Source organism: Haliotis asinina, chromosome 15, assembly GCF_037392515.1.
Source record: "Haliotis asinina isolate JCU_RB_2024 chromosome 15, JCU_Hal_asi_v2, whole genome shotgun sequence".
Classification (NCBI taxonomy): Eukaryota; Metazoa; Mollusca; class Gastropoda; order Lepetellida; family Haliotidae; genus Haliotis; species Haliotis asinina.
This window is the reverse complement of record NC_090294.1, coordinates 5,693,057-5,719,805: the sequence shown is the minus strand read 5'-3', so window position 1 is coordinate 5,719,805 and position 26,749 is coordinate 5,693,057. Positions and strand designations below refer to the sequence as shown.

General features: G+C 40.8%; 1 protein-coding gene across 1 annotated transcript in view; it reads right to left on the bottom strand.

The window, feature by feature from the left end:
• LOC137266220 (uncharacterized PE-PGRS family protein PE_PGRS54-like) overlaps positions 1-21,055 on the bottom strand; it is a 66,578-nt gene extending 45,523 nt beyond the window's left edge. The window contains exons 1-8 of the mRNA XM_067801719.1: positions 20,953-21,055; positions 19,842-20,096; positions 16,608-16,934; positions 13,370-13,696; positions 10,133-10,459; positions 6,895-7,221; positions 3,657-3,983; positions 419-745 (exon numbers count right to left, since the gene is read on the bottom strand). Coding sequence (XP_067657820.1) covers positions 419-745; positions 3,657-3,983; positions 6,895-7,221; positions 10,133-10,459; positions 13,370-13,696; positions 16,608-16,934; positions 19,842-20,096; positions 20,953-21,055 — 2,320 coding nt within the window. The remainder of the gene's footprint in view (positions 1-418; positions 746-3,656; positions 3,984-6,894; positions 7,222-10,132; positions 10,460-13,369; positions 13,697-16,607; positions 16,935-19,841; positions 20,097-20,952) is intronic.
• Between the last annotated feature and the right edge of the window lie 5,694 nt (positions 21,056-26,749).

The following is a 26,749-nucleotide window of genomic DNA, read 5'->3' as shown; positions in this document are numbered from 1 at the left end:
AACTCGTCCTTTTTGTGAACGTTGAATTCAGTTTTAAGATTTTCAAACAAAGAAGAAACCGTTTGTATTTCAATTTTTATTGAACCAGTAGTATTGCCATGAGTATATAAAACAATGAGTAATAAGTCCTCTTCAGACTGCAGGTGACTGTAACTCAGTAGTAGCCGATTCCTGAAACAGAAAGGGTAGTTACATATGAAATTGGGATTTACGGAAAAGTAACATGGAAATGTTGAAACTAATTGCATGATAAAGTATACCAAGCATTTCAAACAGCTGACAAGAGTTTGAAAGATGTTTATCAACTGGAAACAGCTCATTTGCGTAAAAGAGTAATAAACACATGGGTACATGATATCATTCAATAAAAATGAAGTTTAAAACAGGATAACGGGTGAAAGGATGGATTGTTAAATACCTTTCCCCAGTCCAATTCCATATCCTGGCACTCCGTAGAAACCACCGTAGCCTCCATACAGACCTCCCAGGCCGTATCCCCCGTATTTGCCTCCATACAGACCGCCCATTCCTCCGTACGGGCCATAGCCGTAGCCTCCGTAAACACCTCCGTGCAGTCCACCCATTCCGTAGCCTAATGCGCCCACTCCTCCATACAACACACCCAGTCCATGTGCTCCTCCATACAGACCGGTTGGTTCAGCAAAGGCGGTGACAGCCAAGCAGGCCACAAGGACGGCGACGATCTTCATCATTTTGAGTATCTGTTCAACAACATTAAAATCATCTTCAAGACAGAGAAACAACATGTTAGCATTACTCGTCTGGAGATTTTTCTCCACGGCACACATCATCGATGATGTTATCATGTTTTATTTCGCATGCATCCACATATTTTAAAACTAACAAGAACGGTAAATATCACTTACACACTCACATTTTAGCGACCTGGAGCAATGAAACACTTGAGAAAGTAGAGATGTGCAGCAGAAGAATGAAAACTTCAGAGTGCACATGCTTACCACAGGCAAACTTTGAAATGATACTCACAGTTTGGTCTGAAGACGTATCTGTGTCTTAGCAGTTGATGACGAAAGAGATGATAGAATACTTTCCCCCTCACCTATATATACAATTTTGTGAACTATATGTGATTGATTTACATTGGATTGCCCACTTCCAGGTGAGCAACACACCTAAATGTTAATGATGTGAACTGATCATTCTTTTCGCCTCAAATGACTTGCCTCAGGTTATCACCCTAAGGGTATACATGTCTGCTGGTGTACTTGAACATTCATGAAGGAAGTAGAGGGTGGTATATAACAGGGTGTAGGTCTCTCTTCACATCTTTCACATCTCTCTTTAGCATGGTTTAACTGCATTTAGAAAAAATAGTAACTTCCAAGTACTACTCGACTTTGAACCAGTATTAAGCAAATAGTCGTTTGAGAGCTGTCTATCCACTACACTTGTGATGGAGCAATGTACATCAGACATTATGCCATATGTGCCCGAGACGAAGTTACAAAAGACGAGAAAATTGATGCAACGTACAAGTACAGCATCGCCACACTACAGCAGTGTCACTGTTACAAGGGGTTGCTATGTACACATCTACCTGTAATACGGCAGCCTGTCCACACGATGACCGCCTGCTTAATATACTGCTGAAATCTCCCAAAAGCATGATATTCGCCCCACATGTTAACATTCTCACCACACTTAAACAAAATACTACAATAACTTCATTTCCCAGAAGGTATATGCATATACTAGTGTCTTTTCACAAAGGGATTGTGACTATCAATTGTTACAGCACGCATTTATCGGTTACAAACTAGGCATGGCTGTCTTCTGAAAACAGGATAAGGTTTCCCTTATGAACTACAACCTGTTCCCTCGTATTTGTAGACTTTCTTTTGCACGTGTTTCTCATTGGTGTAGCAGAGGGGTTAGGATTCACGTCCCTCCTTCGCCAACACTTTCTGGCATCCCTGTTTGATAGCAAGCCATGCGCACATAACTAGCATATGATGAGAAACGTACTGTGGACTCTGCCTGTACGTAGTGCCAATTCCTGACATTTACACAAAGGATTGGTTCGCTTTATCTGACACCTATCTTCTTTGAAGCAACTGTCCATTTCTTAATATCATTTGTCTGAGGTCACAGAAGTCACTTATCATAAAGGCTTCAGTTGTACTGATACATATATTGGGTACTAAGCAAGACACCAGGTGCTAGGCAACACTTTCTAGTTGTAAATATTTCTTAGATGTTTCACGACCTTTCCATTCGGTCATTTTCGTTGCAGACTGAAGGAATATTGTCTTTGGAAAATGTCTCAACAGTTGCTACAATGCAATGTATATTTGCATCGCTATATCAAGTTTTAATCACTATTGCACGTGATTCACTTCAATTTGTTTTAGACTTCAGGTGAATGTTTGAAACCAAACTTCAGTAGCAAGAAGAAGTAGAAAACTCCATTTTATACTTTACACATGCCCTTTACATGATGAAAACAGTCTTCTCTGCGTTGATAGATGATGTAACCCTTGCCTAAGAATCAATCAAGAACTTTATCATATGTCTACCATATCAGATTCGATACAAGCAATTCCCGTTCGATTCCATAAACATATACGTTTGGATAGAGATAAATACTTCTTCAGTTAATTGGAGCAGCGGTATGGAAACGGTTCATTTACATCATGAAATCTGGGAACAAACTTCCCATGTAGTGTACAACATGAATGGTACTTTCGGCAAGTGTTATCAACTATTGATTTCATGTTTAATAGTAAGTTATTTTTGTAGGCTATTCGAGGTTTTTTTCTTGTTTGATAAATAAACCGATAGAATATGCTACAGTAACTTATGATTGCAGACCCTTTCACTTGGAACAGGAAACTCACTTGCATTCGAATCGCATACTGTGCACTCTGACTACTATTGAAAGACTTAATGTACCTGAACACGCAAACATGACTCAACTCCGAGTATTTTCTTATTTCACACAACGACATCACCGAAGCCCTTCGTGGCAGCACAAGTGGTACATTTGCATGAGATATGGAACCAGGGAAGAAATGGCATGTATGAAATATGTAAAGCTTTCAATACCCTATCCTATTCAGTCTGATTTCTTCAGGAAAGTCGAAGCACATTTCATAAGTTGACGCCATTGCTTGAAGCAATACTGATTGCACGTTAAGTATTTGGGTGTAACTAAACAACACATGTTTCCAGAGTTAATAATATGGATACATATAGTAACTCGTCCTTTTTGTGAACGTTGAATTCAGTTTTAAGATTTTCAAACAAAGAAGAAACCGTTTGTATTTCAATTTTTATTGAACCAGTAGTATTGCCATGAGTATATAAAACAATGAGTAATAAGTCCTCTTCAGACTGCAGGTGACTGTAACTCAGTAGTAGCCGATTCCTGAAACAGAAAGGGTAGTTACATATGAAATTGGGATTTACGGAAAAGTAACATGGAAATGTTGAAACTAATTGCATGATAAAGTATACCAAGCATTTCAAACAGCTGACAAGAGTTTGAAAGATGTTTATCAACTGGAAACAGCTCATTTGCGTAAAAGAGTAATAAACACATGGGTACATGATATCATTCAATAAAAATGAAGTTTAAAACAGGATAACGGGTGAAAGGATGGATTGTTAAATACCTTTCCCCAGTCCAATTCCATATCCTGGCACTCCGTAGAAACCACCGTAGCTTCCATACAGACCTCCCAGGCCGTATCCCCCGTATTTGCCTCCATACAGACCGCCCATTCCTCCGTACGGGCCATAGCCGTAGCCTCCGTAAACACCTCCGTGCAGTCCACCCATTCCGTAGCCTAATGCGCCCACTCCTCCATACAACACACCCAGTCCATGTGCTCCTCCATACAGACCGGTTGGTTCAGCAAAGGCGGTGACAGCCAAGCAGGCCACAAGGACGGCGACGATCTTCATCATTTTGAGTATCTGTTCAACAACATTAAAATCATCTTCAAGACAGAGAAACAACATGTTAGCATTACTCGTCTGGAGATTTTTCTCCACGGCACACATCATCGATGATGTTATCATGTTTTATTTCGCATGCATCCACATATTTTAAAACTAACAAGAACGGTAAATATCACTTACACACTCACATTTTAGCGACCTGGAGCAATGAAACACTTGAGAAAGTAGAGATGTGCAGCAGAAGAATGAAAACTTCAGAGTGCACATGCTTACCACAGGCAAACTTTGAAATGATACTCACAGTTTGGTCTGAAGACGTATCTGTGTCTTAGCAGTTGATGACGAAAGAGATGATAGAATACTTTCCCCCTCACCTATATATACAATTTTGTGAACTATATGTGATTGATTTACATTGGATTGCCCACTTCCAGGTGAGCAACACACCTAAATGTTAATGATGTGAACTGATCATTCTTTTCGCCTCAAATGACTTGCCTCAGGTTATCACCCTAAGGGTATACATGTCTGCTGGTGTACTTGAACATTCATGAAGGAAGTAGAGGGTGGTATATAACAGGGTGTAGGTCTCTCTTCACATCTTTCACATCTCTCTTTAGCATGGTTTAACTGCATTTAGAAAAAATAGTAACTTCCAAGTACTACTCGACTTTGAACCAGTATTAAGCAAATAGTGGTTTGAGAGCTGTCTATCCACTACACTTGTGATGGAGCAATGTACATCAGACATTATGCCATATGTGCCCGAGACGAAGTTACAAAAGACGAGAAAATTGATGCAACGTACAAGTACAGCATCGCCACACTACAGCAGTGTCACTGTTACAAGGGGTTGCTATGTACACATCTACCTGTAATACGGCAGCCTGTCCACACGATGACCGCCTGCTTAATATACTGCTGAAATCTCCCAAAAGCATGATATTCGCCCCACATGTTAACATTCTCACCACACTTAAACAAAATACTACAATAACTTCATTTCCCAGAAGGTATATGCATATACTAGTGTCTTTTCACAAAGGGATTGTGACTATCAATTGTTACAGCACGCATTTATCGGTTACAAACTAGGCATGGCTGTCTTCTGAAAACAGGATAAGGTTTCCCTTATGAACTACAACCTGTTCCCTCGTATTTGTAGACTTTCTTTTGCACGTGTTTCTCATTGGTGTAGCAGAGGGGTTAGGATTCACGTCCCTCCTTCGCCAACACTTTCTGGCATCCCTGTTTGATAGCAAGCCATGCGCACATAACTAGGATATGATGAGAAACGTACTGTGGACTCTGCCTGTACGTAGTGCCAATTCCTGACATTTACACAAAGGATTGGTTCGCTTTATCTGACACCTATCTTCTTTGAAGCAACTGTCCATTTCTTAATATCATTTGTCTGAGGTCACAGAAGTCACTTATCATAAAGGCTTCAGTTGTACTGATACATATATTGGGTACTAAGCAAGACACCAGGTGCTAGGCAACACTTTCTAGTTGTAAATATTTCTTAGATGTTTCACGACCTTTCCATTCGGTCATTTTCGTTGCAGACTGAAGGAATATTGTCTTTGGAAAATGTCTCAACAGTTGCTACAATGCAATGTATATTTGCATCGCTATATCAAGTTTTAATCACTATTGCACGTGATTCACTTCAATTTGTTTTAGACTTCAGGTGAATGTTTGAAACCAAACTTCAGTAGCAAGAAGAAGTAGAAAACTCCATTTTATACTTTACACATGCCCTTTACATGATGAAAACAGTCTTCTCTGCGTTGATAGATGATGTAACCCTTGCCTAAGAATCAATCAAGAACTTTATCATATGTCTACCATATCAGATTCGATACAAGCAATTCCCGTCCGATTCCATAAACATATACGTTTGGATAGAGATAAATACTTCTTCAGTTAATTGGAGCAGCGGTATGGAAACGGTTCATTTACATCATGAAATCTGGGAACAAACTTCCCATGTAGTGTACAACATGAATGGTACTTTCGGCAAGTGTTATCAACTATTGATTTCATGTTTAATAGTAAGTTATTTTTGTAGGCTATTCGGGTTTTTTTTCTTGTTTGATAAATAAACCGATAGAATATGCTACAGTAACTTATGATTGCAGACCCTTTCACTTGGAACAGGAAACTCACTTGCATTCGAATCGCATACTGTGCACTCTGACTACTATTGAAAGACTTAATGTACCTGAACACGCAAACATGACTCAACTCCGAGTATTTTCTTATTTCACACAACGACATCACCGAAGCCCTTCGTGGCAGCACAAGTGGTACATTTGCATGAGATATGGAACCAGGGAAGAAATGGCATGTATGAAATATGTAAAGCTTTCAATACCCTATCCTATTCAGTCTGATTTCTTCAGGAAAGTCGAAGCACATTTCATAAGTTGACGCCATTGCTTGAAGCAATACTGATTGCACGTTAAGTATTTGGGTGTAACTAAACAACACATGTTTCCAGAGTTAATAATATGGATACATATAGTAACTCGTCCTTTTTGTGAACGTTGAATTCAGTTTTAAGATTTTCAAACAAAGAAGAAACCGTTTGTATTTCAATTTTTATTGAACCAGTAGTATTGCCATGCGTATATAAAACAATGAGTAATAAGTTCTCTTCAGACTGCAGGTGACTGTAACTCAGTAGTAGCCGATTCCTGAAACAGAAAGGGTAGTTACATATGAAATTGGGATTTACGGAAAAGTAACATGGAAATGTTGAAACTAATTGCATGATAAAGTATACCAAGCATTTCAAACAGCTGACAAGAGTTTGAAAGATGTTTATCAACTGGAAACAGCTCATTTGCGTAAAAGAGTAATAAACACATGGGTACATGATATCATTCAATAAAAATGAAGTTTAAAACAGGATAACGGGTGAAAGGATGGATTGTTAAATACCTTTCCCCAGTCCAATTCCATATCCTGGCACTCCGTAGAAACCACCGTAGCCTCCATACAGACCTCCCAGGCCGTATCCCCCGTATTTGCCTCCATACAGACCGCCCATTCCTCCGTACGGGCCATAGCCGTAGCCTCCGTAAACACCTCCGTGCAGTCCACCCATTCCGTAGCCTAATGCGCCCACTCCTCCATACAACACACCCAGTCCATGTGCTCCTCCATACAGACCGGTTGGTTCAGCAAAGGCGGTGACAGCCAAGCAGGCCACAAGGACGGCGACGATCTTCATCATTTTGAGTATCTGTTCAACAACATTAAAATCATCTTCAAGACAGAGAAACAACATGTTAGCATTACTCGTCTGGAGATTTTTCTCCACGGCACACATCATCGATGATATCATCATGTTTTATTTCGCATGCATCCACATATTTTAAAACTAACAAGAACGGTAAATATCACTTACACACTCACATTTTAGCGACCTGGAGCAATGAAACACTTGAGAAAGTAGAGATGTGCAGCAGAAGAATGAAAACTTCAGAGTGCACATGCTTACCACAGGCAAACTTTGAAATGATACTCACAGTTTGGTCTGAAGACGTATCTGTGTCTTAGCAGTTGATGACGAAAGAGATGATAGAATACTTTCCCCCTCACCTATATATACAATTTTGTGAACTATATGTGATTGATTTACATTGGATTGCCCACTTCCAGGTGAGCAACACACCTAAATGTTAATGATGTGAACTGATCATTCTTTTCGCCTCAAATGACTTGCCTCAGGTTATCACCCTAAGGGTATACATGTCTGCTGGTGTACTTGAACATTCATGAAGGAAGTAGAGGGTGGTATATAACAGGGTGTAGGTCTCTCTTCACATCTTTCACATCTCTCTTTAGCATGGTTTAACTGCATTTAGAAAAAATAGTAACTTCCAAGTACTACTCGACTTTGAACCAGTATTAAGCAAATAGTGGTTTGAGAGCTGTCTATCCACTACACTTGTGATGGAGCAATGTACATCAGACATTATGCCATATGTGCCCGAGACGAAGTTACAAAAGACGAGAAAATTGATGCAACGTACAAGTACAGCATCGCCACACTACAGCAGTGTCACTGTTACAAGGGGTTGCTATGTACACATCTACCTGTAATACGGCAGCCTGTCCACACGATGACCGCCTGCTTAATATACTGCTGAAATCTCCCAAAAGCATGATATTCGCCCCACATGTTAACATTCTCACCACACTTAAACAAAATACTACAATAACTTCATTTCCCAGAAGGTATATGCATATACTAGTGTCTTTTCACAAAGGGATTGTGACTATCAATTGTTACAGCACGCATTTATCGGTTACAAACTAGGCATGGCTGTCTTCTGAAAACAGGATAAGGTTTCCCTTATGAACTACAACCTGTTCCCTCGTATTTGTAGACTTTCTTTTGCACGTGTTTCTCATTGGTGTAGCAGAGGGGTTAGGATTCACGTCCCTCCTTCGCCAACACTTTCTGGCATCCCTGTTTGATAGCAAGCCATGCGCACATAACTAGGATATGATGAGAAACGTACTGTGGACTCTGCCTGTACGTAGTGCCAATTCCTGACATTTACACAAAGGATTGGTTCGCTTTATCTGACACCTATCTTCTTTGATGCAACTGTCCATTTCTTAATATCATTTGTCTGAGGTCACAGAAGTCACTTATCATAAAGGCTTCAGTTGTACTGATACATATATTGGGTACTAAGCAAGACACCAGGTGCTAGGCAACACTTTCTAGTTGTAAATATTTCTTAGATGTTTCACGACCTTTCCATTCGGTCATTTTCGTTCCAGACTGAAGGAATATTGTCTTTGGAAAATGTCTCAACAGTTGCTACAATGCAATGTATATTTGCATCGCTATATCAAGTTTTAATCACTATTGCACGTGATTCACTTCAATTTGTTTTAGACTTCAGGTGAATGTTTGAAACCAAACTTCAGTAGCAAGAAGAAGTAGAAAACTCCATTTTATACTTTACACATGCCCTTTACATGATGAAAACAGTCTTCTCTGCGTTGATAGATGATGTAACCCTTGCCTAAGAATCAATCAAGAACTTTATCATATGTCTACCATATCAGATTCGATACAAGCAATTCCCGTCCGATTCCATAAACATATACGTTTGGATAGAGATAAATACTTCTTCAGTTAATTGGAGCAGCGGTATGGAAACGGTTCATTTACATCATGAAATCTGGGAACAAACTTCCCATGTAGTGTACAACATGAATGGTACTTTCGGCAAGTGTTATCAACTATTGATTTCATGTTTAATAGTAAGTTATTTTTGTAGGCTATTCGGGGTTTTTTTCTTGTTTGATAAATAAACCGATAGAATATGCTACAGTAACTTATGATTGCAGACCCTTTCACTTGGAACAGGAAACTCACTTGCATTCGAATCGCATACTGTGCACTCTGACTACTATTGAAAGACTTAATGTACCTGAACACGCAAACATGACTCAACTCCGAGTATTTTCTTATTTCACACAACGACATCACCGAAGCCCTTCGTGGCAGCACAAGTGGTACATTTGCATGAGATATGGAACCAGGGAAGAAATGGCATGTATGAAATATGTAAAGCTTTCAATACCCTATCCTATTCAGTCTGATTTCTTCAGGAAAGTCGAAGCACATTTCATAAGTTGACGCCATTGCTTGAAGCAATACTGATTGCACGTTAAGTATTTGGGTGTAACTAAACAACACATGTTTCCAGAGTTAATAATATGGATACATATAGTAACTCGTCCTTTTTGTGAACGTTGAATTCAGTTTTAAGATTTTCAAACAAAGAAGAAACCGTTTGTATTTCAATTTTTATTGAACCAGTAGTATTGCCATGCGTATATAAAACAATGAGTAATAAGTTCTCTTCAGACTGCAGGTGACTGTAACTCAGTAGTAGCCGATTCCTGAAACAGAAAGGGTAGTTACATATGAAATTGGGATTTACGGAAAAGTAACATGGAAATGTTGAAACTAATTGCATGATAAAGTATACCAAGCATTTCAAACAGCTGACAAGAGTTTGAAAGATGTTTATCAACTGGAAACAGCTCATTTGCGTAAAAGAGTAATAAACACATGGGTACATGATATCATTCAATAAAAATGAAGTTTAAAACAGGATAACGGGTGAAAGGATGGATTGTTAAATACCTTTCCCCAGTCCAATTCCATATCCTGGCACTCCGTAGAAACCACCGTAGCCTCCATACAGACCTCCCAGGCCGTATCCCCCGTATTTGCCTCCATACAGACCGCCCATTCCTCCGTACGGGCCATAGCCGTAGCCTCCGTAAACACCTCCGTGCAGTCCACCCATTCCGTAGCCTAATGCGCCCACTCCTCCATACAACACACCCAGTCCATGTGCTCCTCCATACAGACCGGTTGGTTCAGCAAAGGCGGTGACAGCCAAGCAGGCCACAAGGACGGCGACGATCTTCATCATTTTGAGTATCTGTTCAACAACATTAAAATCATCTTCAAGACAGAGAAACAACATGTTAGCATTACTCGTCTGGAGATTTTTCTCCACGGCACACATCATCGATGATATCATCATGTTTTATTTCGCATGCATCCACATATTTTAAAACTAACAAGAACGGTAAATATCACTTACACACTCACATTTTAGCGACCTGGAGCAATGAAACACTTGAGAAAGTAGAGATGTGCAGCAGAAGAATGAAAACTTCAGAGTGCACATGCTTACCACAGGCAAACTTTGAAATGATACTCACAGTTTGGTCTGAAGACGTATCTGTGTCTTAGCAGTTGATGACGAAAGAGATGATAGAATACTTTCCCCCTCACCTATATATACAATTTTGTGAACTATATGTGATTGATTTACAGTGGATTGCCCACTTCCAGGTGAGCAACACACCTAAATGTTAATGATGTGAACTGATCATTCTTTTCGCCTCAAATGACTTGCCTCAGGTTATCACCCTAAGGGTATACATGTCTGCTGGTGTACTTGAACATTCATGAAGGAAGTAGAGGGTGGTATATAACAGGGTGTAGGTCTCTCTTCACATCTTTCACATCTCTCTTTAGCATGGTTTAACTGCATTTAGAAAAATAGTAACTTCCAAGTACTACTCGACTTTGAACCAGTATTAAGCAAATAGTCGTTTGAGAGCTGTCTATCCACTACACTTGTGATGGAGCAATGTACATCAGACATTATGCCATATGTGCCCGAGACGAAGTTACAAAAGACGAGAAAATTGATGCAACGTACAAGTACAGCATCGCCACACTACAGCAGTGTCACTGTTACAAGGGGTTGCTATGTACACATCTACCTGTAATACGGCAGCCTGTCCACACGATGACCGCCTGCTTAATATACTGCTGAAATCTCCCAAAAGCATGATATTCGCCCCACATGTTAACATTCTCACCACACTTAAACAAAATACTACAATAACTTCATTTCCCAGAAGGTATATGCATATACTAGTGTCTTTTCACAAAGGGATTGTGACTATCAATTGTTACAGCACGCATTTATCGGTTACAAACTAGGCATGGCTGTCTTCTGAAAACAGGATAAGGTTTCCCTTATGAACTACAACCTGTTCCCTCATATTTGTAGACTTTCTTTTGCACGTGTTTCTCATTGGTGTAGCAGAGGGGTTAGGATTCACGTCCCTCCTTCGCCAACACTTTCTGGCATCCCTGTTTGATAGCAAGCCATGCGCACATAACTAGGATATGATGAGAAACGTACTGTGGACTCTGCCTGTACGTAGTGCCAATTCCTGACATTTACACAAAGGATTGGTTCGCTTTATCTGACACCTATCTTCTTTGAAGCAACTGTCCATTTCTTAATATCATTTGTCTGAGGTCACAGAAGTCACTTATCATAAAGGCTTCAGTTGTACTGATACATATATTGGGTACTAAGCAAGACACCAGGTGCTAGGCAACACTTTCTAGTTGTAAATATTTCTTAGATGTTTCACGACCTTTCCATTCGGTCATTTTCGTTCCAGACTGAAGGAATATTGTCTTTGGAAAATGTCTCAACAGTTGCTACAATGCAATGTATATTTGCATCGCTATATCAAGTTTTAATCACTATTGCACGTGATTCACTTCAATTTGTTTTAGACTTCAGGTGAATGTTTGAAACCAAACTTCAGTAGCAAGAAGAAGTAGAAAACTCCATTTTATACTTTACACATGCCCTTTACATGATGAAAACAGTCTTCTCTGCGTTGATAGATGATGTAACCCTTGCCTAAGAATCAATCAAGAACTTTATCATATGTCTACCATATCAGATTCGATACAAGCAATTCCCGTCCGATTCCATAAACATATACGTTTGGATAGAGATAAATACTTCTTCAGTTAATTGGAGCAGCGGTATGGAAACGGTTCATTTACATCATGAAATCTGGGAACAAACTTCCCATGTAGTGTACAACATGAATGGTACTTTCGGCAAGTGTTATCAACTATTGATTTCATGTTTAATAGTAAGTTATTTTTGTAGGCTATTCGGGGTTTTTTTCTTGTTTGATAAATAAACCGATAAAATATGCTACAGTAACTTATGATTGCAGACCCTTTCACTTGGAACAGGAAACTCACTTGCATTCGAATCGCATACTGTGCACTCTGACTACTATTGAAAGACTTAATGTACCTGAACACGCAAACATGACTCAACTCCGAGTATTTTCTTATTTCACACAACGACATCACCGAAGCCCTTCGTGGCAGCACAAGTGGTACATTTGCATGAGATATGGAACCAGGGAAGAAATGGCATGTATGAAATATGTAAAGCTTTCAATACCCTATCCTATTCAGTCTGATTTCTTCAGGAAAGTCGAAGCACATTTCATAAGTTGACGCCATTGCTTGAAGCAATACTGATTGCACGTTAAGTATTTGGGTGTAACTAAACAACACATGTTTCCAGAGTTAATAATATGGATACATATAGTAACTCGTCCTTTTTGTGAACGTTGAATTCAGTTTTAAGATTTTCAAACAAAGAAGAAATCGTTTGTATTTCAATTTTTATTGAACCAGTAGTATTGCCATGAGTATATAAAACAATGAGTAATAAGTCCTCTTCAGACTGCAGGTGACTGTAACTCAGTAGTAGCCGATTCCTGAAACAGAAAGGGTAGTTACATATGAAATTGGGATTTACGGAAAAGTAACATGGAAATGTTGAAACTAATTGCATGATAAAGTATACCAAGCATTTCAAACAGCTGACAAGAGTTTGAAAGATGTTTATCAACTGGAAACAGCTCATTTGCGTAAAAGAGTAATAAACACATGGGTACATGATATCATTCAATAAAAATGAAGTTTAAAACAGGATAACGGGTGAAAGGATGGATTGTTAAATACCTTTCCCCAGTCCAATTCCATATCCTGGCACTCCGTAGAAACCACCGTAGCCTCCATACAGACCTCCCAGGCCGTATCCCCCGTATTTGCCTCCATACAGACCGCCCATTCCTCCGTACGGGCCATAGCCGTAGCCTCCGTAAACACCTCCGTGCAGTCCACCCATTCCGTAGCCTAATGCGCCCACTCCTCCATACAACACACCCAGTCCATGTGCTCCTCCATACAGACCGGTTGGTTCAGCAAAGGCGGTGACAGCCAAGCAGGCCACAAGGACGGCGACGATCTTCATCATTTTGAGTATCTGTTCAACAACATTAAAATCATCTTCAAGACAGAGAAACAACATGTTAGCATTACTCGTCTGGAGATTTTTCTCCACGGCACACATCATCGATGATGTTATCATGTTTTATTTCGCATGCATCCACATATTTTAAAACTAACAAGAACGGTAAATATCACTTACACACTCACATTTTAGCGACCTGGAGCAATGAAACACTTGAGAAAGTAGAGATGTGCAGCAGAAGAATGAAAACTTCAGAGTGCACATGCTTACCACAGGCAAACTTTGAAATGATACTCACAGTTTGGTCTGAAGACGTATCTGTGTCTTAGCAGTTGATGACGAAAGAGATGATAGAATACTTTCCCCCTCACCTATATATACAATTTTGTGAACTATATGTGATTGATTTACATTGGATTGCCCACTTCCAGGTGAGCAACACACCTAAATGTTAATGATGTGAACTGATCATTCTTTTCGCCTCAAATGACTTGCCTCAGGTTATCACCCTAAGGGTATACATGTCTGCTGGTGTACTTGAACATTCATGAAGGAAGTAGAGGGTGGTATATAACAGGGTGTAGGTCTCTCTTCACATCTTTCACATCTCTCTTTAGCATGGTTTAACTGCATTTAGAAAAAATAGTAACTTCCAAGTACTACTCGACTTTGAACCAGTATTAAGCAAATAGTCGTTTGAGAGCTGTCTATCCACTACACTTGTGATGGAGCAATGTACATCAGACATTATGCCATATGTGCCCGAGACGAAATTACAAAAGACGAGAAAATTGATGCAACGTACAAGTACAGCATCGCCACACTACAGCAGTGTCACTGTTACAAGGGGTTGCTATGTACACATCTACCTGTAATACGGCAGCCTGTCCACACGATGACCGCCTGCTTAATATACTGCTGAAATCTCCCAAAAGCATGATATTCGCCCCACATGTTAACATTCTCACCACACTTAAACAAAATACTACAATAACTTCATTTCCCAGAAGGTATATGCATATACTAGTGTCTTTTCACAAAGGGATTGTGACTATCAATTGTTACAGCACGCATTTATCGGTTACAAACTAGGCATGGCTGTCTTCTGAAAACAGGATAAGGTTTCCCTTATGAACTACAACCTGTTCCCTCATATTTGTAGACTTTCTTTTGCACGTGTTTCTCATTGGTGTAGCAGAGGGGTTAGGATTCACGTCCCTCCTTCGCCAACACTTTCTGGCATCCCTGTTTGATAGCAAGCCATGCGCACATAACTAGGATATGATGAGAAACGTACTGTGGACTCTGCCTGTACGTAGTGCCAATTCCTGACATTTACACAAAGGATTGGTTCGCTTTATCTGACACCTATCTTCTTTGAAGCAACTGTCCATTTCTTAATATCATTTGTCTGAGGTCACAGAAGTCACTTATCATAAAGGCTTCAGTTGTACTGATACATATATTGGGTACTAAGCAAGACACCAGGTGCTAGGCAACACTTTCTAGTTGTAAATATTTCTTAGATGTTTCACGACCTTTCCATTCGGTCATTTTCGTTCCAGACTGAAGGAATATTGTCTTTGGAAAATGTCTCAACAGTTGCTACAATGCAATGTATATTTGCATCGCTATATCAAGTTTTAATCACTATTGCACGTGATTCACTTCAATTTGTTTTAGACTTCAGGTGAATGTTTGAAACCAAACTTCAGTAGCAAGAAGAAGTAGAAAACTCCATTTTATACTTTACACATGCCCTTTACATGATGAAAACAGTCTTCTCTGCGTTGATAGATGATGTAACCCTTGCCTAAGAATCAATCAAGAACTTTATCATATGTCTACCATATCAGATTCGATACAAGCAATTCCCGTCCGATTCCATAAACATATACGTTTGGATAGAGATAAATACTTCTTCAGTTAATTGGAGCAGCGGTATGGAAACGGTTCATTTACATCATGAAATCTGGGAACAAACTTCCCATGTAGTGTACAACATGAATGGTACTTTCGGCAAGTGTTATCAACTATTGATTTCATGTTTAATAGTAAGTTATTTTTGTAGGCTATTCGGGGTTTTTTTCTTGTTTGATAAATAAACCGATAGAATATGCTACAGTAACTTATGATTGCAGACCCTTTCACTTGGAACAGGAAACTCACTTGCATTCGAATCGCATACTGTGCACTCTGACTACTATTGAAAGACTTAATGTACCTGAACACGCAAACATGACTCAACTCCGAGTATTTTCTTATTTCACACAACGACATCACCGAAGCCCTTCGTGGCAGCACAAGTGGTACATTTGCATGAGATATGGAACCAGGGAAGAAATGGCATGTATGAAATATGTAAAGCTTTCAATACCCTATCCTATTCAGTCTGATTTCTTCAGGAAAGTCGAAGCACATTTCATAAGTTGACGCCATTGCTTGAAGCAATACTGATTGCACGTTAAGTATTTGGGTGTAACTAAACAACACATGTTTCCAGAGTTAATAATATGGATACATATAGTAACTCGTCCTTTTTGTGAACGTTGAATTCAGTTTTAAGATTTTCAAACAAAGAAGAAATCGTTTGTATTTCAATTTTTATTGAACCAGTAATATTGCCATGAGTATATAAAACAATGAGTAATAAGTCCTCTTCAGACTGCAGGTGACTGTAACTCAGTAGTAGCCGATTCCTGAAACAGAAAGGGTAGTTACATATGAAATTGGGATTTACGGAAAAGTAACATGGAAATGTTGAAACTAATTGCATGATAAAGTATACCAAGCATTTCAAACAGCTGACAAGAGTTTGAAAGATGTTTATCAACTGGAAACAGCTCATTTGCGTAAAAGAGTAATAAACACATGGGTACATGATATCATTCAATAAAAATGAAGTTTAAAACAGGATAACGGGTGAAAGGATGGATTGTTAAATACCTTTCCCCAGTCCAATTCCATATCCTGGCACTCCGTAGAAACCACCGTAGCCTCCATACAGACCTCCCAGGCCGTATCCCCCGTATTTGCCTCCATACAGACCGCCCATTCCTCCGTACGGGCCATAGCCGTAGCCTCCGTAAACACCTCCGTGCAGTCCACCCATTCCGTAGCCTAATGCGCCCACTCCTCCATACAACACACCCAGTCCATGTGCTCCTCCATACAGACCGGTTGGTTCAGCAAAGGCGGTGACAGCCAAGCAGGCCACAAGGACGGCGACGATCTTCATCATTTTGAGTATCTGTTCAACAACATTAAAATCATCTTCAAGACAGAGAAACAACATGTTAGCATTACTCGTCTGGAGATTTTTCTCCACGGCACACATCATCGATGATGTTATCATGTTTTATTTCGCATGCATCCACATATTTTAAAACTAACAAGAACGGTAAATATCACTTACACACTCACATTTTAGCGACCTGGAGCAATGAAACACTTGAGAAAGTAGAGATGTGCAGCAGAAGAATGAAAACTTCAGAGTGCACATGCTTACCACAGGCAAACTTTGAAATGATACTCACAGTTTGGTCTGAAGACGTATCTGTGTCTTAGCAGTTGATGACGAAAGAGATGATAGAATACTTTCCCCCTCACCTATATATACAATTTTGTGAACTATATGTGATTGATTTACATTGGATTGCCCACTTCCAGGTGAGCAACACACCTAAATGTTAATGATGTGAACTGATCATTCTTTTCGCCTCAAATGACTTGCCTCAGGTTATCACCCTAAGGGTATACATGTCTGCTGGTGTACTTGAACATTCATGAAGGAAGTAGAGGGTGGTATATAACAGGGTGTAGGTCTCTCTTCACATCTTTCACATCTCTCTTTAGCATGGTTTAACTGCATTTAGAAAAAATAGTAACTTCCAAGTACTACTCGACTTTGAACCAGTATTAAGCAAATAGTCGTTTGAGAGCTGTCTATCCACTACACTTGTGATGGAGCAATGTACATCAGACATTATGCCATATGTGCCCGAGACGAAATTACAAAAGACGAGAAAATTGATGCAACGTACAAGTACAGCATCGCCACACTACAGCAGTGTCACTGTTACAAGGGGTTGCTATGTACACATCTACCTGTAATACGGCAGCCTGTCCACACGATGACCGCCTGCTTAATATACTGCTGAAATCTCCCAAAAGCATGATATTCGCCCCACATGTTAACATTCTCACCACACTTAAACAAAATACTACAATAACTTCATTTCCCAGAAGGTATATGCATATACTAGTGTCTTTTCACAAAGGGATTGTGACTATCAATTGTTACAGCACGCATTTATCGGTTACAAACTAGGCATGGCTGTCTTCTGAAAACAGGATAAGGTTTCCCTTATGAACTACAACCTGTTCCCTCGTATTTGTAGACTTTCTTTTGCACGTGTTTCTCATTGGTGTAGCAGAGGGGTTAGGATTCAGGTCCCTCCTTCGCCAACACTTTCTGGCATCCCTGTTTGATAGCAAGTCATGCGCACATAACTAGGATATGATGAGAAACGTACTGTGGACTCTGCCTGTACGTAGTGCCAATTCCTGACATTTACACAAAGGATTGGTTCGCTTTATCTGACACCTATCTTCTTTGAAGCAACTGTCCATTTCTTAATATCATTTGTCGGAGGTCACAGAAGTCACTTATCATAAAGGCATCAGTTGTACTGATACATATATTGGGTGCTAAGCAAGACACCAGGTGCTAGGCAACACTTTCTAGTTGTAAATATTTCTTAGATGTTTCACGACCTTTCCATTCGGTCATTTTCGTTCCAGACTGAAGGAATATTGTCTTTGGAAAATGTCTCAACAGTTGCTAAAAATTTATGTTTGCATCGCTATATCAAGTTTTAATCTCTATTGCACGCGATTCACTTCAATTTGTTTTAGACTTCAGGTGAATGTTTGAAACCAAACTTCAGTAGCAAGAAGAAGTAGAAAACTCCATTTTATACTTTACACATGCCCTTTACATGATGAAAACAGTCTTCTCTGCGTTGATAGATGATGTAACCCTTGCCTAAGAATCAATCAAGAACTTTATCATATGTCTACCATATCAGATTCGATACAAGCAATTCCCGTCCGATTCCATAAACATATACGTTTGGATAGAGATAAATACTTCTTCAGTTAATTGGAGCAGCGGTATGGAAACGGTTCATTTACATCATGAAATCTGGGAACAAACTTCCCATGTAGTGTACAACATGAATGGTACTTTCGGCAAGTGTTATCAACTATTGATTTCATGTTTAATAGTAAGTTATTTTTGTAGGCTATTCGGGTTTTTTTTCTTGTTTGATAAATAAACCGATAAAATATGCTACAGTAACTTATGATTGTAGACCCTTTCACTTGGAACAGGAAACTCACTTGCATTCGAATCGCATACTGTGCACTCTGACTACTATTGAAAGACTTAATGTACCTGAACACGCAAACATGACTCAACTCCGAGTATTTTCTTATTTCACACAACGACATCACCGAAGCCCTTCGTGGCAGCACAAGTGGTACATTTGCATGAGATATGGAACCAGGGAAGAAATGGCATGTATGAAATATGTAAAGCTTTCAATACCCTATCCTATTCAGTCTGATTTCTTCAGGAAAGTCGAAGCACATTTCATAAGTTGACGCCATTGCTTGAAGCAATGCTGATTGCACGTTACGTATTTGGGTGTAACTAAACAACACATGTTTCCAGAGTTAATAATATGGATACATATAGTAACTCGTCCTTTTTGTGAACGTTGAATTCAGTTTTAAGATTTTCAAACAAAGAAGAAATCGTTTGTATTTCAATTTTTATTGAACCAGTAGTATTGCCATGAGTATATAAAACAATGAGTAATAAGTCCTCTTCAGACTGCAGGTGACTGTAACTCAGTAGTAGCCGATTCCTGAAACAGAAAGGGTAGTTACATATGAAATTGGGATTTACGGAAAAGTAACATGGAAATGTTGAAACTAATTGCATGATAAAGTATACCAAGCATTTCAAACAGCTGACAAGAGTTTGAAAGATGTTTATCAACTGGAAACAGCTCATTTGCGTAAAAGAGTAATAAACACATGGGTACATGATATCATTCAATAAAAATGAAGTTTAAAACAGGATAACGGGTGAAAGGATGGATTGTTAAATACCTTTCCCCAGTCCAATTCCATATCCTGGCACTCCGTAGAAACCACCGTAGCCTCCATACAGACCTCCCAGGCCGTATCCCCCGTATTTGCCTCCATACAGACCGCCCATTCCTCCGTACGGGCCATAGCCGTAGCCTCCGTAAACACCTCCGTGCAGTCCACCCATTCCGTAGCCTAATGCGCCCAGGCTGGTAAACCTTATCTTCAGCCCAGGTCCCTCGCGCGCTCGACACGCAGCCCAGACACTCTCCTGATCTGCACCAAGAGTTCAGGATGTACCAAACCAATGGCACCGAGAACGATGGGGAGCCTGACGACAGTGTACTGAGATGCAAGCGGGACATTTCAAAGGCGAGATCTGTCATGCTTTTCCTGAATCTTGCCAATCACGTTGCTGTCAAAAGGGACAGAAAATTCAATGATATAAATAATTTCATTGGTTTCAAAAAGGACAAGATCAGGTTTGTTGGCAGGAATTCGTCTCAGGCTGTATATTGGCCTATTCCAGAGAGGTTTAAAAGCATCGTTTTCCAGGACGCACTGGACAAGTTCAGGGTGGTACCATGGATGGACCTCGGGGTCAAAGACAGAGGCATGACGGAGGCGATAGTAAAAGCAGCGAGCCATGCCATCATGTCTTTTATGGTATGCTGTTTGTGCCAAATTAGGGGTCCGGTCCGGGGAGTGCTAACAGAACCTTGGGGCATGCCTGACGGCCTTGTCTTATCTTGGTGAGCCAACTGCACACGAGAAAACGGACGGCCCAGCAACATGCTTTATATTCCTTGGTCTCGAGATCGACACATCGAATATGCAAGTCAAAATACCGGCAGGTAAGGTCGACACAGTTGATAGATCTCTGCTTTCCTCAAGCAAATCAAAGACGATTCGAAAGATGCTGCAATCACTAGTGGGTAAACTCAATTTTATGTGTCGCGCCATTCCCATGGGCAAACCGTTCTGTCGCAAATTCATATAGCAACGTAAGGCATCAGTCACATCACGTTCGCCTCACGCAGTCGTTGAGAGGATCTATCCTCAACAGCTTTAATGGCGTATCTGTGTTTCAGGAAAGTCAATGGTAGGACAGTTCGCATTTGCAGCTATTTACTGACGCAGCCGGCACCGCAGGCTTTAGGGCATACTTTCAGGGACGGGATGGTGAACGGATGCTGGCCAGGCGCCTGGGTAACGAACGGTCTGACGAAGAACATGACGCTCCTGGAGCTTTTTCCTATCTTACTAGCAGTACGGCTATGGGGTGACTGTTTCGCCAACAAGAAGGTACTCTACTTCTGTGTGACCACAAGCAGTGGTTTTCATTATCAACAAACAAACACGCAAGGTACCCTGCAAGGAAAGTTTTCTTAAAGTTCCTAGCTTGTTGGTGTAAAAAAGGACAATCATTTTATAAATATATTTAGTATCTCCTAATTAGGTCTTAATATCTCCTAATCAGGACCTAGTATCTCCTAATTAGGTCTTAATATGTCCTAAATATACTACCGACAAGAAATAAGGGAACTAATGAAATAATAGCGAATTTGAAACTGCTTTAATTCAATTTTAGGCGTCAAGTTCAATATCTGGTGTGTCCACCATGTTGGGCAACACATTCACGGCACCTTGATGGCATGCTGTTAATCAATTTCCGGATGGTTGCCCGTGGTATTGCCCGCCATTCCTCTTGGAGAGCTGCACCAAGCTGGGCCAGGTTGGCAGGTCCTGGGTCCCTGACCAAGAACGTCCCAGAGATGTTCAATTGGGGACAGGTCTAGGGACTTAGAGGGCCAGTCCAATGTCTGGATACCTTCTTGTCGGAGATAAGCGGAGACAATTCGGGCCCGATGTGGTCTGGCATTATCATCTTGGAATACAAAATTTCGGCCGATAACTCTAGCCAATGGAGCCACAACAGGACGCAATATTTGGTCAACGTATCGCTGACCAGTCATGGCTCCGTTAATGATGACCAAATCTGATCGTCTGTCATGTGTAATCCCACCCCACACAATGACAGTACCACCCCCGTATCGATCATGGTCAAGAATTGCTGCTGTGGCATATCGCTCCCCGCTCCGACGCCAACAACGTTTTCTGCCATCTGTGAATCGTAGGCAAAACCTTGACTCATCAGAGAACATGGTGTAACGCCAGTGGCGCATAGCCCGTCCCTGATACTGCCTAGCCCATACCAATCTTTGGCGCTTATGGTGAGCTGAAAGGGTGACACCCTTAAAAGGCCGGCTTGCTTTGAGACGAGCTTGATAGAGTCGTTTTTTAACGGTTGAGGTTGAAATGCGTCTTCCAGTGAGTGTGTGGAATTCACTATTGATGACAGGGGCCGATTTAAACCTATCGCGTAGAGCAATTAACGTAATGAGACGATCCTGTCGTGGTGTCGTTGATTTTGGTCTACCACGCCCAGGTCTCGTTGCAACCCCACCCGTTTGACGGTACTTATCCCACAGGCGTGAAATTACACTTTTTGATTTACCCATCTGCCGGGCAACTTCACATAATGATGTCCCCCCTCTATCATCCCCACAATTTTCCATTTTGTTGCTTCACCGAGATACTGCCGCTGAGGCATTTCTGTCAGTAAGTGTCAATCTCTATTGCATTAGTGATTGCGACTTCTCCAGTACATTTACAGGAGTTAACTTCTGTGTGCACGTGTAGCACGTGCTGGGCATGCATTATGCGAAATTCCATTGTCATTGGATGTTGCGTTTGGGAGATACGCCACGATACATTCAATTTCTTGGTTCCCTTATTTTCTGTCGGTAGTATATAGGTGACACTAGCTCCTAATTAGGAGATACTAGGTCCTAATTAGGAGATACTAAGTCCTAATTAGATGATATTTAGTTCTAATTAGGACATAATAAGTACTAATAAGAAAATCTTGAGTACTAATTAGGAGATAAAACAAATTCAGACTGTGGCACTAGGACGTTTACATGGTATGCTGTGTGACATTGTTCCGGGTAAGCGAATTGGTACAAACGAGACAAGAGTCCGGCTGTCAGGCCCAAGACATCACCACGAAGACCTGTTAGTTACTCTCCATCACTCAAAGTCAGACAAACTCTCAAGAAGTATTACAATCAGCAACTCCAGTTCTCAGAACCATGATTTGTGTCCGGTAGCGGCATACAGAGCTTATTTAGGTAAGCGCACAAAAGGATCACAGTAGGCATTTGTGCATTACCAGTCCCCAGTAACTAGGAATCAGTTTCAAGCTGTTTTAAAGAAATACTTTGCTTTCAGTGGAATTGGCACTTCCTCCTATACATCCCATTTTTTTCGGATAGGAGCAGCTACCACGGCAGCGTGCAACGGTGTAAGTTCAGAGCTAATTCAGCACTTTGGTTGATGGGGATCTGAGTGTTACAAAACTTACATACGCATTCCAGTTTTCATATAATAATCTAATAGGCTCTCTGGTTCATAAATAATTATTTGGGTTTATTGTCTACGGTCCATTCTCCTCCTTTGAGTGATCGCGTGTTTCAGTTTGGCTGATCGGGTCCAGTTACCTAGAGAGAGTCAGTAACCAGCGAGGCCATCAGCTTGACAGCGACAACATGTTCTGGCTAGTGAGGGGAGGTATGCGGTGGGCAGAACTACGGCAGGTGGTGGACCGACACGTGGCCAGGACGACCAGCCACCCCAAGGCTCTCGTCATTCACTTAGGGTCAAACAACCGAGGGCAAGTCACTACGGGCTGTTTCATGAGATTGAGCTGTCGATGCTCCGGATCGGCTTGCTGCTCCCCAAGACCATAATCATCTGGTCGGACATGCTGCCTCGCAGATACTGGGATGTGACCAGGTGCCCCACCCAGCTAGAGAGGGCAAGAACTAAACTTAACAGGAGGATTGGCAGCATGGTGCGAGGTGTGGAGGTATACAGGTCCTCCATCCCCAGTTCAACGCCAGAGACAGGGACCTGTATGCCTTCGACGGTGTACACTTGTCACTGAGAGGCATGGCTGTTTTTGTTAACAACATTGGTAAAACCCTGGACTCGATCCTTAACCGAGGAGAATCACCAAACTGAATGCTGAATGCACTGTTACCTTACGTTTATTTTCTTGAAGAGAATATGGTGGGTTTATCTATTGCATGGCCTGGGTGTGGGGTAGCACTTTCGTGCTTGTGGCAGGGTGCTCATGGGCTGCTGTTATATTTGGCTGCACGTCTACATTTTGCACGGTCAGGGTCTTCTGCTTTACAGCAAGGATCAGGTATATCCACTTTGCTTTACAACCGGTGAGTAGGGTCTGCTTTACAGCAACGATCAGGTATATCCTCTCAGCTTTACAGCAGGTGACTAGGGTCTGCTTTACAGCAAGGATCAGGTATATCCATTCTGCTTTACAGCGGATGACTAGGGTCTGCTCTACAGCAAAGAGTTGGCTTGGCAACGGTAGTTGCCCTGGCTCAATATTCTTTTACATTTGGTGCCTGGCAGCGGTAGCGCCATGGCAAGGGTTTCCTCGTAACGGTAGTTACTAGGGCAGCGGTAGCTGCAGGTGCATTTTCATTACTAATCCAGCAGGTCTCGAGCACCCCTACACTCTAGGCCATTTAACCCACGTACGTCTTTGTCATTTCTGCTTCTCCTGTTATAAATATACGATTAAGACAGGAACGAGGATGGTGTGCTCTGTTATCAGACATGATCCGTCTGGTCAGGCAGTCAAGACTCTGGATGTCTTGTTTTGTCCAATCAACTACTCCAAAGGAATAGAAGAGGACTGGCACAGCAAAAGTTTTGGTAGCTTTCACCTTGTTACGAGCATTTAGCTCTGAGCTCCAGATTTTCTTTAAACGAGATTTATACTCGGCCAGAAGTTTATCTTGAATCTGGGCATTCTGGAGCTGTCTCGAACTAGCATTCCAAGATAGGTGTATGCCTGATCTTCCACAAGATGCTCAATAACTCCTCCCCCTTGTATCCTGACAGACCCATCATCTGTTAACGGTACGTTTCAAATGAAGACTATTACATTTGTCGAGTCCAAATGCCATGCCAGGATCATTAGAGAAGACTCGATAAGAAGAACCTGTTGTTTCAGATTGGTTTCTCCTTTGGCAAGGAGCACGATGTCATCCATGTAGAGGAGATGAGTAAGAGGTGTTGGGGATCTGTGCTGAGGAGGTCCGGGATGGTAACCCTCCACCCTATCGAGCAGAAAACTCAACGGATTTAAAGACAAAAAAGCAAAGGACTGTAAGAGTCCCCTTGAAATATTCCTCCTCTGATTGGAATAGATTCTGCACCTGCCCTAGAGAGTACATCTCGACCAGCAACTCATTAATGTTGAGTAGACCAGCAACTCGGTAAAGACTTGAGTAAATCAAGTAGTCGCTCAGGGAGGTCAATAAACTGAGGAGACTGTCATGTGGGACAGATTCGTATGCCTTTTTGTCCAGCACATGGAGAGGTTGCGGTAATACTTTTTAGCCTCTTCCAAAATAATTTTCTGTACAAGACGTTGGTCCTTGCACCCCCAACATCCCTTTCTCGCCCCCTTCTGCTCTCTGTAAATTATCTATACCTATTCCTAAATGATTTTCGTAAAGTAGCAATAAATATGTTCTACCAAGGATGTCAATCAAATTTCGAAAAAAGTTCACCTTATGATCTGTACAAAACGTTTAATACTTTATTAGAGCCAGAAAAATATCTATCTGTTCTAACAAATAGTAACTTAAGAAATATATATATCAAATGTAGACTTGTCTTGTCACAACTAATGATTAATTATGGACGGAATATATCATTTGAAAGAAAGCAAAGAATTTGTCCATTATGTGACTCTGCAATAGAAGACGAAATACATTTTATTTATCCTCAAATGATGTCGATGTAATATTTAGATTATCTCTCTTTGTAAAACATGGAATGGACCTAAGAAATAACTTGTTAAATGGATTGTCACATTTACCTCACTAAGTTCTCCGGATTACCAATAACTGTTAAACGAATGTTTTATGTTTTTTGTGATTTCCACTGAGTCTACGAATTTCAAACATTGTACTTGTGCAAACTTGTATATGGGCCGATGGCCTTTGATACAATAAAACCCACTCTCTCTCTCTTTGTAAATTATCTCATTGGGAGAGCAGTAAGATGACACGAGGTTTGTCAAACACCCTGTAAATAATTTGTATTGAGTATTCAAACATGTGATGGGGGGGGGGGGAGAGTTTTGGGGATCAGTCAATCAGAACCAAGGAGGAACGTCACCTGTGCCCACAAGAGAATTAAAACAATGGAGTAGTGGTGTCTGGATACAAGGGAACAGTTTCCAATACTGGTTTTGAATGCCATCAGGCCCTGGAGCTGTATTGGATTTGGACTTTTTAATAACACTTTTCAGGCAGTCTGGTGAGATGTCACAAACAAACGATCTAGTTACTTTCTCATGCATTGCATGGTCATAATCACTGACCCATGGTACCTCCAGGTTACATTTGCCGGGTACAGACCACAACTGTTTCCAAAACCTTTCATTGGCATCCATGGGAGGCCGTTTATCATGCTCACCAAGTGGCCGATAGAATTGTGTTTCATTATTCCTAAACAGTTTCTTTTGTTTGATAAATTTGTTTCTCTTTTCCCATTCTCTCTTTCTTTCTGTCCCTTTTTTTTATTTTTGCCTTAAGGGAATCGACAATTTGGAGCAGTACCTTAAGTTTTCTTTTGTTGTCTTGTACTGTAATTTTAATTTGTCCAAATTGCCTTTTGTCGTTTTGACATGGGACTCCCCGATGATCTTAATTTCAAGCACAGCTGTATCCAGAAAATATGTTTCCTTGTTTCTGTTAATTTACTTGGAACCGGCGTTTCTTTGGTTTATTGTTCTTAGTAGTAGAAGACTTTTCTTTGGAAAC